General features: G+C 43.8%; 1 protein-coding gene and 1 non-coding gene across 3 annotated transcripts; both read right to left on the reverse strand.

Annotated features, from left to right (window-relative positions):
- Positions 1–589: 589 nt before the first annotated feature.
- On the reverse strand, positions 590–9,657 carry RBMX (RNA binding motif protein X-linked). 2 transcript variants are annotated; one of them, XM_045472010.1, is made up of 11 exons: positions 9,462–9,657; positions 8,230–8,358; positions 7,927–8,033; positions 7,276–7,447; positions 6,523–6,675; positions 6,068–6,182; positions 5,850–5,975; positions 5,680–5,762; positions 3,814–5,041; positions 2,829–2,911; positions 590–1,870 (listed from the first exon to the last, which is right to left on the reverse strand). In XM_045472010.1, the coding sequence occupies exons 2-9, from the start codon at positions 8,336–8,338 to the stop codon at positions 4,731–4,733; spliced, it is 1,176 nt and encodes a 391-aa protein (XP_045327966.1). In that variant the 5' UTR covers positions 8,339–8,358; positions 9,462–9,657; the 3' UTR covers positions 590–1,870; positions 2,829–2,911; positions 3,814–4,730. The 2 variants fall into 2 exon arrangements, with proteins under 2 accessions (XP_045327966.1, XP_045327967.1); XM_045472011.1 differs by lacking the exon at positions 3,814–5,041 and having other exon boundaries at positions 9,462–9,632.
- Positions 8,112–8,180, reverse strand: LOC123595551. The gene has a single exon (XR_006711239.1). It is a non-coding gene; the product is annotated as a small nucleolar RNA SNORD61 (small nucleolar RNA).
- Positions 9,658–14,315: the final 4,658 nt, after the last annotated feature.

Raw genomic sequence — 14,315 nt, forward strand, 5'->3', positions numbered from 1 at the left:
TTGTAGCCAGCCAATCGTGCCTTTCCACACCTCGAAATACTCTATGAAACTCACTCATGCCCCAAACCCCACTGGGAGCAGTGCCTGTTTGAGGTACTACACTCCAAACCATGGGTGGCCTTCCTTTGAATAAAGGACACAGGTGAGCAGTGCAGGAGTCAGAAATACACAGAACAGTAGACAAAAACAGAGAAAGCGGTCAATACAGAAGCACGTTAATCAAATGGCGCTGTGTTTAAGAACATCGCTGAAGATCCCCACTGGGATTCGCTACCAAACTGAGCCAATGGACCTGTGCCTCCCCCCAAGAGTTAAGCAGTAAAATCCAGAGTATACCTTCTAGTCTTTTAGCTTCTGGTTCTTTGGTGTCACTGCCTATGTAGGGGTAGAAATTAAATGGGCTCACCTCATTTACCTTGATACCTACACCGGAAGCTCACTCCCCTAATAAAAGCAGCCTAGTCACAGAAGAGGCCACCTTGGGGACTATGTTCCAAGGCAACCGCTCAAGATGGACACAAGGAGGTCATATGGAAAAGCCTAAATTCCTTATTACAAAAGAATAAAGAACCCAGGGGCCACAACATATGCATGTTAAGTTTTATTAAGTTTCAAATACAAAACATTCCAAAGAGAAAAGTGATCTAGGATACCTAAGTTCTGTATTCAACTACCAGTTCAACAAAACATTTTGTCATTGTTTCTTTTACAACCAGTATAAAGCCAGAAGACTCAAGATGGATTCTTTTCCCAACGGGAGAATTAAGTCTGCTGGGTCAGTAAACTATTTGCCAACAGCTGAATGGTCATTTGGGTATGCTTAATTTCGACTTCATATTAATGATCACTATGTTTAATTTCTATGTTCTACACTATTTTCCAGATACCTAAATAAAATCTCCAGAGCCCAAGTCATCAGAAGCATAATCCCACGTACTTTACATCATAGGATTGAGGAAGACAGCTATGTAAGTGTCAACAGCTATTTAAATTTGGTCAATACCCTCATGGTCTGGGATTAGAAAAGCCTGTCCGAGGAGGGTTAGAATTTTGGGGTTATTTCCCACAATGACAAAGATCAAAGATGATAGCGCTGATTTTACGATGAAGAAAAAAAATCTTAGGAGTTGAGTTGGTTTTTCTAACCCAACGACTCAAATCTGTTTCCTTTGGAAACATTAGCTTTTTTATACTACCAGCTCTGGTCTCCAACACAATCGGTTTGTTTCCAAGACAGGTGGTGGGGGTAAAAGCAGGCTTACCAAACAATAGTTTAAAAAAAAAAAAAAAAAAAAAAAAAAAAAAAAGCCAAGCGGCCCAATTTTGTTTCCAGTTTTTAAAGTGTGCTTTCAATCATTTTAGCTGTTTCCAGTTACTCTAAGTTTCCAGACACTACTCCCTTGGTTTTCTGACTAAACCCCACTTCGGGATAAACTGCACCAAAATGTTCCACTTGCTGAAAAAAATCAAACAGTTTACTGGATAAAGAGTTACCACTTATGCCTTTCATTTTTCTACTTCAACTTTCTGACAGTAGTCATCAGCCAGTTCTAAACTGCAGAGTCGTCCCCCAGGACTTTAACAGAATGAAAGCCAAACTTGTCAAATCCACGTGAAGAACCGCAAGAACTTCCTACCTCCACTTACCAATTTCCTTAAATGCTCCCCTTTATCTGGTCAATTACTTTTTTGAAGTAACTACCACTCCCTAGTTAAGAGTGCTAATCAACACTGGTGCCTTCCTTCCTCAGATCCACAGGAACCCTCGAAGGCAAAAACTCTATTGCCTGCACCAAACCAATTCTGAGGAGTACTGCTTATGCAACTGTTGTGCCTTATCGACAATCAGCATTCTTCTGCTTCAACAACTCTGTAAAATGAAAAGCATGTGATCAGGTCACAAGATAATTGTTTTATACTGGAAATTACTCCCCTCTTACCCATTCCCTAAACACATACTTTGTAACTGGCAACATTTCCTTTAAGCTGCAAGCTCCAAGATGCAACCGTAAATACTAATTCCTTTATCACTTTGGGAATATTAAAACCATGTCACCATTATGCCGGTAACATTACTCGTAAGTGGAACTTAGAAGCAGCTGCATCTGTTCTCCCTTTAGACCATCTGTACTGTGGCTGAGGCGGCACGAATAAAAAGGGCGTCCTCTTACAAAATTCACAGGACCAAGTATGAACCTCGTGGAAGTGGAAGTCGTGGAAGTCCGTGCACCTACCAAAGCACTAACTGTACAGCTCCAGTCAACAACTGCTTAAGGAGACTAGATTAGCAAGCTTTGTAATACACTCAGAAGTAACTAACACAGGGCATGAAGAGGTACCAACTTCCAGTCGTAAATAACATGAAAAGTACAGCACAACGTGGCGGGGAGGGGAGCTAAGGGGCACCTGATTGGCTCAGTTAAGCATCTGGACTTTGGCTCAGGTCACGAGCTCATGGTTTGAGATCGAGCCCCCATGTCTGGCTCTGCGCTGAGAGCGCGGAGGCTGCTTGGGATTCTCCCTCCGTTTGCACACACGCTTGCTTGCAAACTTAAAAAAAAAAAAAAAGAAAAAAAAGAAAAGCTAAGATCACTTGACTGAGCCACTAAGGGCAACCTACCTGTTTAACCTCACCCTCCATTCTAATGGATAACTTAACGCGCCAGGTGTAAAATACATTACAGCACTTTAACTTTATCCTCCTCACCCACGTTAGGTTATCCTACCCCTATCCTACCCCGTAGGGAGAACTTACAACTATCACAGCTATGCAAACAGGCAAAGCTACAGAATTTGTATCTATAAAGGCCATGGGTTTTGAAACTTACCTTAGCATTTGATTTCTCTTGCTGTGAGGTTTATGTAGTGTGAATAAATCAGCACTCCAACCATAAGGACCAAAATCCTCAACCTGTAAAAATTAAATAGGTAAACTAGTTATCTCTCTTAAAGGAAATTCTTCAACACTTGCCTACAACTGCTCTTTTCCAGAAAGAAAAGGCAAGTTCAGACTTGCAGCTTAACGTATTTCATGTTCTACTAATTCTCTTAAGTGGTGGAAGATTCACTGGCTTGGGATGGACTGGAATGGCTTAAAATGGTTAAGTCGCATGGCTTATGGATTCTCATTCTGTTCCAATGGTGCACTGCCATGTTAAATCCATAAGTTGAACGGACAAAACTTATTTGAAGGAATAAGTGCATTGTAAGGATTTTTAGTTGGAGGTCTTCAAGTTTACTATATTCAAGAGCATCTTTTTCAACTTCATGGCTGGACCTGGGTCATGCTGCCTCAGGTTTTGCTTTTTAAAGACCACTTTGCAATAGATTTTCTCCATACAGTGTAGTTCCATAGAACTAAAAACAAGTCAGGCATCCAACTAAATGTCAAGTTTGCAATGGCTTACAGGGGCAAGAGTGGGACCCCAAACTTAAGCCATTTCCTATATTGACTAAAAGGCTATTTTGAAAAATGTTAAAACATACGAAGCATGTTTAAAGGTCTTCATCAAAAATACTTTAAAAAAAAAAAAAAAAAAGGCACCCCCTCCCAAGCCCCAGATCGCTATTGGTAAACAACAGCTGTATTATTAAGGCCTTTAAGTGTCACACATGCTTTTAAAAAAAAAAAAATCCATGTGTTGAATTTGGAGAACTTCTAATATGCTATCGAACACTTTGCTTTTCCAAAAGTTTTTTTTTTAATCTAGAAAGCATTTCCATTGCCATGAGGTACAGTATGTCTCACTGTACTAGGAGGAAGGTAAGTGTTCAATCTCGACTTAGACGGAAAAACTAGTTTGCTTTGCTTACCATCTTTGCTGTTTCACAGGCATTTGATGCTTTAAATCTGATGTGGAATGCTGATAGATTCACTTTTTAGAAGTCATAAGCCTTTGAGAAGTTGGAGATAACTTCATTGCTTATCTATTTTCTCCTTTGCAATCAAGCTGTTCCTTAAAAGTGAGACACTACAGAGTTGCAAAAATTTGAAACAGTAAGAGCAAGCACCGTTTGCAGCTTCATGGTTGGTTTTGGCCAAACTTTTTATTTAGTATTCTGTAGTTGCTTAACACACACTTAAATGGTCTTATTGGGGGAGGGGGAAGGGGAGGTTCTTGTAGATTCCCAAGGAAATGTCAGAAAGGCAAAATATGGCCAGCATTATCCATTTGCTTTTTTGGATTTACTGGGTGAATAGCACTTTCCTTACATAAAAGCATCTGATCTCAGGTTTTTCATACTGAGAACATGGAGATTTCAGTTTGAAGACACTCTGAAATCCTAAGAGTAGCATATCCCGACCACCCTCTAATAGCTAGCTTGTTTGTATAGGCAGAAGAATTCCACCTCTCCATTTTAGATGGCTAGATGTTTGTGGAAGGTCCTAGAATTGCTTGCCTCATTTACTGGGAAAAATCAAGATATAGGAAGTGACCTTTAGGGACACTTTTACTTGGAAAATTACAACACTAGTACACAAGTCAAGTCTTAAACACATTTAACATTTGCTTACTGAAAGCAATGTCATAAAGTCAAATAAGATTAACAGATTTTACTTTTTTCCCTCACAAGAACATAAAAATCATGGAAGGGGAACTTAACAGGAAATTTAAAAAAGGTAACACAATTTTTCCTTTTAGTAGTCCTTGGGTAGTTATGACAGAAAAGGTTCCACTGTTTTGTTTGTTTCTTTGAACGGGGATTTTGGTCCAAAGTTTTGTTTGCTTTTAATATCTGCTTCTGCCTCCCCCTCTATCAGATCGGCTTCCTCCACGGCCACCACCTCTTGGTGCTCCGCGGCTTGAACTGCTGTAGGAATCACGTGGAGGAGGGTACCCCCTTTCCATAGAAGGGGGAAGCCCTCTTTCTTGTCTGCCAACCCGATCACGACCACTTGAGTAGAGATCACTTCGGCTGCTTGAGTAACTGTCTCGACTTCCACCATATCCGTCACGTGAGCTGCTGTAATCATCATAGCGACTGCTTCCACCATAAGATGGCGGGGGCCCTCGTGTAGGTGGAGCACTACGTGAGTTACCTGCAGGGTCAATGGTCAGGTAATATGGCAACACTATAAATTGTATATATACAACATTTAAATCTGAATTTACAGAATTCTTGTATTAAACGTTTACTTTCTTAACTGGAAGGTTTTAACCTCTGCCATTGCTGGCCATTAACAGGGATTTGCTCATCTGCTGAGATACGGAAATGGATGGGTTTTAATGTTTGTTTGCAAAGACTGAAGACGGTGTGTATTTCAAGAGGATATTCCAGACAGCTTGTTATTTTAGAGAAGACACTCAGACACTTTCCAGTGATAAGTTGCAATTTTGAACTGTAGACTTTCCTTCATATTGCAATGGTAAACATTTGATCTTGTTAATAAAATTTTTAAATTGTATTTTCACTGTTGGGGGAAAACACATAAGGCTGCCAATTTAAGCAAGCAAAATCCCCTCCAAAGCAAGCAAACAGCCTCAAAAAAAAAAAAAAGAAAAACTTAGAAAAAACAAAAGCCCTTCACAAAACTAGGAAAAGCCCAGCTGATAAAGTTACCCCTTAAAAGCAAGCAAATATCCCTTAAAAAGCAAGCACCACACAGCCTAATAAAGTGGCTCATGAACCTAAAAACTCAAGCTGGTGATACTCGAAGACCCTCAACCAGTATCTTACCATAACTCTCATATGAATCTCTGTAGGAGCCTCCACTCGGATGATCTGAATAGTCACGATCACGACCATAGCCATCTCTATCACTGAAGAGAAAAACTCGTAAGCCACAGGGTAGCAATATTCAGAGCAATTTTATTTACAAGCTGTCGCAGGCTGCAGTATCACTTTACCTATAGCCTCTTGATGGGTAGTCATCACGTGAACTGGAATGACCATAGTCACGGTAAGTATAATCTCTCGGGGGTGGTGCATAATCTCTTGTATCACGAGAACTTGGGTAATCTCTGCTTGAATAGCTACAAAAACAAAAATTAACTCGGTTCACACTTTTGGCAAGTTCTCCCTTCAACCGAAATTATGGAGACAAACTACTACACTTGTCTGTTACCTGTCTTTAGTAGAATATCCGTCATCTCTTGGGGACAAATAAACATCTCTACGAGAGGGCAGGGGTTCCCTTCGAGGTGGGCCTCCATAACTGTCTCTTCCACGTGACACAGGAGCTTAAGACAAAATAACCATTTTTAGAAATACATCCGAAGTGGGAAGCTTCGGTGAATGTGAATTTCCACCCAGATAATGAAAGCAGGGCAGTTCACTCAGATAGGACAGAGGGTATGGAACTCAAAGAGTTTCTTCCCTAAAACCCCCTTGTTCACAACTCAAGTCTTTTCAGTGCATGTTAACTTCATGTACCTACAGCACCCCTAGTCCACGAGTCCCTTTCACAAGCATCTTTTATATTGAAGATTTTTATTTTAAACCATCATTTTTTTAAATCCCTTGTCAACCACGTGCAGGTCATGGTGGCAGAATGGATCATTCTATAAATCCAGCATTTACCTCTTCCTCCCATTCCACTGCTACTGCGAACTGGTCCTGAAGGGGCTGATCTTTTAGGAGGAGGGCCGCCACTTCTTGGTGGAGGTCCTCTTTTTACTGGAAGTGGTCCCCTGGAAGAACTCATGTTAAAATTCATGGAATAACCACCATCATCTACATTAAAATAAAAAAGAAAAACCTGTTAATCGTCGTAATAATCAGTAGGAAGCTGTACAAGTTCTTTTTTGCTCTATCAAGAATGACCATTTTCTGCTCAGTTGGGGAGTCTTGTTTTCGTTTTCACTTCTACAAGACTACTAAGCAGAAGGGAGTCTATCTAGACCAACCAAAAAACGGTAGCCTTTAAATTGCTTCGAAGAAAAAACACGAATGGTTTCATTTTTATATACTTAAAGTGAAGGCCTAGATCAAAATTTTTCTGTGAAGTCTTCTGCAATTTTTCCCCCCACAAACTACCTAGTTCTGGTGCCCATTTTCATATTTAAATTAGCTCTATGCCCAATGTGGGGCTCAAACTCACAACCCCAGAGATCTGGGGCTTTGAGCCAGCTAGTTACCCCACCCACTGTTTTTTTAAACACAAACTTATAATGACTTCTAGGTGTCTTAAGTCTCATGGACTTCAATATACGCATCAAGTGTTCTCAGTATCAGGTGGAGTCTTTACACAAGGACTTAACCAGCGCACACACTGGCGTGAGGTCTGCAGTTCCCAAATTCCACACCAAGCCTGAGGCAGACCCAAGTCATTACCCATGTGCCCTCCACGTGAGGGAGGTCCCCTGGTTCCTCCACTTCCTCCTCTTCCGCCCCTAAGACCTCTTGGGGGGCCTCTGCTTCTTGGGGGTGGAGGTGGTCCACGTCTGCCACTTTCAAATGACGGTTTAGTGGCTTGTTCTACCTTGATGGCTTTTCCATCTAAGGACTAAATAATATCAAAATGTAATTCCATCAACATTTAAAGAAAACCTGCAGATCCCTTCACTATGCAACGTGACGCCAACGCACCCTTCAAAATAAAGTTTGTAGGTAAATTTTGCTCAATAAAAATACAGGGTCGTTTTTCCATTGAACTTTTTGAGAATGCTACGGAGGAGTTGAACCCAAACATAAGGTCCGTTGCACTACTGATCAATAAAACATAAAACGCCAGTCAAGTTGTTAACAAACTGATAACCGAAAAGCCAAGTTTTCAAGTAGAGGACAGAGTCATGCAACATTCTGAACTGAGACACTTTCAGAGCATAATCCCTAACTTTGCAAATTGTGAATTCACAAATGGCTAAGATCAGATGCATCTAGAAAGGTATACACTCAAACACAACTCAAGAGCTACCCTCGACCAGATTTCAAGAACACTGTGCCAGTTTATGCACTAGAAACGGGATCATTGTGCAATCTCACCTTTCCGTTCATGTCTCTGGCTGCATCCTTAGCATCTGCTGGGCTTTCAAAGGTGACAAAAGCAAATCCTCTCGATTTGTTGGTTTCGCGATCTTTCATCAACAGAACTAAAACACAGTTTTGGGGGGGGGGGGGAAGCGTTACTCTAGTTCAAATGAAATAACCAAAGCTAGTCTATAAAATGCAAGCTCAGAACTTCTTAGAGGACAAAATGTATCATGTCAGACGATCAACGTAATCAAATTCATCACAGCTTACATTTTTAATTATTCACAGCTCCGCGTATGCCTTCAGAGAACTCACCTTCCACTATTCGTCCATATTTGCCAAATACGGCTTCAAGGGCTTTTTCATTTGTTTCTGTATTGAGGCCACCAATGAAAAGCTTTCCTGGGCGATCTGCTTCAACCATTTTTTCCCCCTGGTGAGAGTCTGTTGAAAAAGAACAGTATTACCTCCCTAGAAAAAGTTCAAGCTTATGGGACACATGTATTTATTGGCACATCTTTCTTGTTATACTATAAAATCATCATTCCTTAAAAACTGAAAGCACCAAAAAGCATTCTCTTCTTCCAAGCGTCAGCAGGAAACCCACTTAAGTAGTTTAGTGATAGCGCAGTTTGCATTAGACCAGTTAAAAGGCCCAAGTTAACTTATGCCTCCATCCTTAACCCACCTTGGCAATTTTAATCAACTACTCAACGTTTGAAAAAGCAGTTCTAGTTTTAATCCTACACGTGTTGCCTTTTAAGGATTCAACGATCACATCCAAATTACCCTGATGGTTTTTTTTTTAAGCGTGTAGCCTCATTCAAGGTCACAGGCCAGTCGGAGGACCTCTTCCAAGAACTTTGTCTTTCCTCGTTAGGATTCCCTAGTAAACCTAAGCAGAAATCTCAAGTTTGAGCCAAGTTATACCTCCCCTTCTCCACCAGCCCCTGCCCCGCCGAAAAGGTTTAAAAATAAAAAAAGGTTTCGGCATCGTTTCATAATAACGGAAGGTGGAAGCGCGCATCGTACCACTCAGCACTCCATGACTGCAGCAGAATCCAATTAAAACCCGTCATTAAAAAGCGCGTGGAAAACACAAAATGGCGACACTTGGATTCAACCCAGAAAAGCCTACACCGGCCAGGGGAGTAACTTTCGCTATCGGCAGTGGCTGGGAAAATCCGAAGGGCTTCCTCTCCAAGGCCGCCAATGAACAAGGACCCGCGTAAAAGTGCACGTGCCCGTCCGTAGCGCCAGCGCCATCCCAATGCAGGTACCGCGGTGGCGCGGTCGGCCCTCGTCCCGTTCCCACCCCGGCCTCCGCCGCCACCCCCGCAGGCGACAGCCAAACTTTCTCGAGAGGCACCCGGCCGAACGGAGCCCCCACGTCCGTTTTCCCCGGACACGCTCAGCCTCATCAAAATAGGTCGGCACCTCTCGGTTCTTAAAATGGCGCCCGCCACCCCCATCTCCGGGGAGATAATCCCAAGTTCTAACGTGGCAGGAACGTAGGCGCAACGGGCGAAGGGCAGGGGAACACGTACCGGAGGGGTGACGACGGTTCCAAGCTCCTACGAGCTCGCCGGCAGGGGCTTCGTAGCAGCCCAGCACGAGGGAGGGCCGCTGGCTCCGAGAACGGAAGAGGGAAGCCGCTAGCACTACTGCGCAACGAGGGCGAACAAAGGAGACAGCAAACTTTATACTGCCCGGGAACGAGGCTGAAGGACCCGGATGGAAACCGAGCTTAGAATTTGAAACGCTATGGGAGGGGGAGAGGTTCCCAGCCTCCCCATTGGCTGTCTTCTCTGTCATTCGCTCTTCGCTCCTCCCCTTTCCCCGGGCCCCTCCGCGTTTGGGCCGGCGCCCGTTTCTAACCGTTTCCCCAGCCCCCACCCGTGCTCCACGAACCCGCGTTTTTGCTTTCCGCTAAAATGGTTCACGGGCTGCCTTTGATACCGAGCTGAAATTTATTGCGTGTTCTAGGGGGCCGGGCACCGTGCTAAACTTTACAACCATTAACTCGTTTAATTCTCAGAACAACGTGATGAAGGTAGATACTCCTAACTGCTGATTTTACATAAATGGGAAACAAAGAAGTTTAGATAATAAAATAGATCTTCCCCAAATATCTGCAACAAGAATTGCCGGTGAATGGGGACAATTCTGAGAAATAAATGTCACTTGGGGAAAAAGAAGTACAAAACGACAGACTGATCGTTCCTTCATATAGAACAATTACTGAACACCTACTAATAAATGGCAGGCTCTGGGCTTGGCTGTCAGCATACAACCCAGAACAAGGGAGACAAGGGCAAGGCACTTACTTCAAAGGTGAAGCTCCCAAATTTGGCAGATAAAAATACAGGATGCCCAGTTAAGTTTGAATTTCAGAGAATTTTTTTCAGTATGCGTATATCCCAAAATCATATACCAAAAACTTCTTCGAGGTGTATCTTTAATTCAAGTTTAACCAGGCATTGTGTATTTTATCTGCGGTAGTCTCCTGGTGGGGGATTACAGAAATTAAAATTGTTCTAATTTATTTGAAAAAGAAACAAATCTGAATACAATTAACAAAACAGTTACCTATTGTGGTTGGGGCCAAGGAGGAAGCAAACTAGGTGCTTTGGTGGACAATACATGGGAGACCAAATTTGATATTAGATGTCCCATCAGATCTGAATGGAGAAAAGAAACCAGCCATGGGAGAGCTTTTCAAGAAAAGCAAGCAGTTAAGTGCAAACTGGAAGAAAAGAGCGTGCACCAGCAAGGGGACAGAAAGAGATCCAGGGTGACAGGAATTGAAGGGGCATAAAGAGAGAACCGAGTTAGAGGTAGGCAGAATCTTCGAACCCATTAAGATCGCAGGGGGTTTGAGTGCGGAAGAAGGGGCCCCACTGGGGGCGTGCGAACAGACCTTGAGAGAGAGCACGGGGACTTGAATTAAGGTGCTGGCAGTGGAGAGAGGGAGGCAGGTGTGTGTAGCAGGTAGCATAGAATTTGTTAAAGAATCAGATGGAAAGGGGGTGGGATTGAGGTGACTGAAGTCACTACGGAGGACTAGGTATCTGGCATAAATGGGGGGGTGGCCACTTACCAAAATGGTTGCAGACGAGTAAATTTGGGCTGGGGGGGGGGGGTCGGGCGGTGGAGAAAGCTGACGTCCAGAGTAAGGATCAGGGCTAAATTGTCGCTTTACAAATGATAATACAAGCCATCCGAATGAATGAGACCACCAAAGAAGAGAACAATGGGAAAAGAAGGCCCAGGATCACACAGTATTAACTACAAAATACATACTGTATATGAAGAGAAATAACTGTATAGGCTGAAATGTCACTAGTTCATCTTGGTGGGGGTAGGGTCTGTTGACAATTGTGACTTGACTTCTTCCCAGTTACAATTACTCTGCTTACAGGTGCATGATGGTATATGCCAGGCAGGTGGTAGTCAATGATGTTCAGGTCACGGGTGAAAGCCCCAAGGAGTTTTGGAACCAGTTCTGAATTACTGACATGACTGGAGGGAATAGTAGTCAGTAGGGTTACAATATGAGTTCTTTTATTTCCTAGCCAAATGATGACAAATAAAGCAAAAGTTCTGTCCGTTTGCCTTCAGAATGAGTTATGTAAATTACTTGCTGTGGTGATAGTTGGGAATTGGCCAGGTTGGCAAAAACCACTTAAACGCCCGGCTCAGCAAGCAGTCTGCACCCCCAGAAGGAACCAGGAGAAATCCCTCCCCCCCTGGATTGGCAGGCACTGTCTTTTCTCTGTCTCAAATCCAGACCGAGCACGACAGCGCCTTCCCCGAGGCTCTGATTCTCAGCCAGGCCTCCCCCAGCCCAGGGCAGAACAAGGCCAACTCTACAATAAATGTCCCTGTCCCCCTCGGTCTCAAGAGGGAAATGTGCATCTCTGTGAACCAGATCGGTCTGGTCTTTGCAATTAGTGCCCAGGGAGTGTGGAGGTGGCGGAACAGGACTTCCGAGGACAAGAAGCCAGAGCGGGGGTGGCGGCGGGGGTGGGGGGGGGAGTGGGGAGGGGGGCGCTCGTTGAGGGAATGGCAGGAGGGCATCAGTATGGCTGTAGTGCAAGCCAGGACTGAGAGGACAAAAGAAGAAGCTGGACACGGGGAGCGCAGGGCCTACTGACGAGATCCAGGTGGCCATGAAGAGGGGAGCCTTTTTTAAGAGGTGGAGCAAGGTAATCAGATTTCATATTAAAGAGATCACTGTGGCTGCAGTCTGGAGACTATATTGGGGGAGGGAGGAGCCGGAAGCAGAGGATTGCTGATGTAATCCTGGAGAGGGGAGGTGGGCCTGGCGAGTGTGAGAATCTGGCCAACGACAGTCCTAGAAGCAGGTCTCACGCTGCCCAAAGGGAATCTCTGAAACCCATCCCTCCCCCTCACGGATCCTCTAGATTTTTCCCTTGGCTTCTTTCTTTCTTTCGACTTCCTCCTTTGGATTATCAATAAATAGAGTTATAGGTTCTCTTTACTCTAATTTGTCCCTCCAGATGCCATCTCAATGACTGGCTGACAGACTGAGACGGTATCCGGTGCATAGCAAGTACTTAATGAATACTGGTGGCCTTGTCTCAAATCTCAGTTTGCCTGCAAAGGGTTCACACTTTACTAAAACAAACAACAACAACAGCGCAGCACTCCATTCAGTGTTAAAAGCTTCAAGCAATGAAATGATTAAGAGAGAACCCTAACTTAATTCAAGAAAACGTTTTTAAGAAGGAAACTTGGGTCATCAAACTAAGGATCACTCTGAGACGACTAAAGTGGGACTTCTGGCAGCCCTGCATTTTTACACGAAGGGCAAATGTAAGGTCGCTCTGCACCCAGTTATGCCTGTTTTCCCAACTACAGAAAGATATCCTGCCACGAGTTCTAAAAATGTCTGTTATCTGGTGTCAAGCAAGAAAAAGGAAGGGAGGGAAGAATTTTATGTGATTAAAGGTTGGGAGACGTTCCAGTCCACTGAAAGTAGCCACTCTCCGGAAGATGGCCTTCTTCGCGACAATAAGTGAAAAATAAAAACTTTCTCAACCAGTGTATAGCTCTGATATCGCTATACGCTGGCTGAATGAGTGAAGGTCAAATTCCACCGGACCTTTCTTTTCTTTTTTTTCTTTTTACATTTATTTATTTTTGAGAAACAGTGAGACAAAGCGTGAGCGGGGGAGGGGCAGAGAGAGAAGGAGACACAGGATCTGAAGCAGGCTCCAGGCTCTGGGCAAGGGGTCAGCACAGAGCGTGACGTGGGGCTCGAACCCACAAACTGTGAGATCATGACCCCAGCCGAAATCAAGAGTTGGATGCTTAAACGACTGAGCCACTCCGGTGTCCCAGGAGATAATGAGTTTTAACTAAACTTAATACTTGATTCAAAGGAGGTAAGGTATGTCTTAAGAAACATTTCAAATGAGGGGGTGGGGGAATGGTGGGTTTTGCAATAAATTGTGTTAGGACAATTAGCCATTGGAAGGGGGGAGGGGAATTTGGATTCATGCCACACTTTTTAGTTCCAGATAAATTCCAACTCAAGGACTGAAATGTAGAACCGCTGAAGTAGGAGAAAAATGGGTAGGCGCTTTTATAATCTTGTCAGGCAGACCATCCGTGCATTCATTTTATTCCCTTAGCAAGTACTTGTTCAAATACGGTGCCTACTCTGCGCCAGCCCTGTTTCAGTGCTGGGAATACACCAGCGAACAAAAAGATAAGAGTTCCCGCCTAACTGGAGCTAACATTTTAGTTACAGGGGGGAGGTACAGTAAACAATCTAAATAAATAAATAAATGACACAGTACGTTTGAACTTGAAAACTGCTGTGCAAGAAACAGTGTACATAGTAAGGAGGGAGGGTCCAGAGTATGGAATGGAAGGGTGCCACCTTGAAAGAGCGGATCCGAATTGGCTTCACTGAGGTAACATTTGAAACAAAGATACAGGAGGAAGTAAACCGTGTGGATATCCTGGGGGAAAGTAGGCCAGAAAGACCAAAGCCTACCTGCCATGTTCTAAGAACAGCGAGGAGGCCGGTATAGCTCAAACGGGGTGAGGAAACACAAGAGTGGTAGGAGAGGATGAGAAGTAGCAGAGGGGCCGGATCATGTAGATCTTTCTAGACCATGGAAAAGCCTTTTTTTTTTTTTTAATGTTTATCTTTGAGAGAGAGAGAGACAGCGTGAGCGGGGAAGGGGCAGAGAGAGAGGGAGACACAGATTCCCAAGCAGGCTCTGAGAGACTAAGAGAAAAATTACCAGGTGTACTCACAACTGCAAAGAAAAGACCCCCCCCTCCCCCCGCTGTTCCCGAAACCAGCCAGGCCGTGCCCGGTTGTGGTCTGACCTAAAGGCGGGAACCAATCAAGTTCTGCTGAG

Source organism: Leopardus geoffroyi, chromosome X (genome assembly GCF_018350155.1).
Source record: "Leopardus geoffroyi isolate Oge1 chromosome X, O.geoffroyi_Oge1_pat1.0, whole genome shotgun sequence".
Taxonomy (NCBI): Eukaryota; Metazoa; Chordata; class Mammalia; order Carnivora; family Felidae; genus Leopardus; species Leopardus geoffroyi.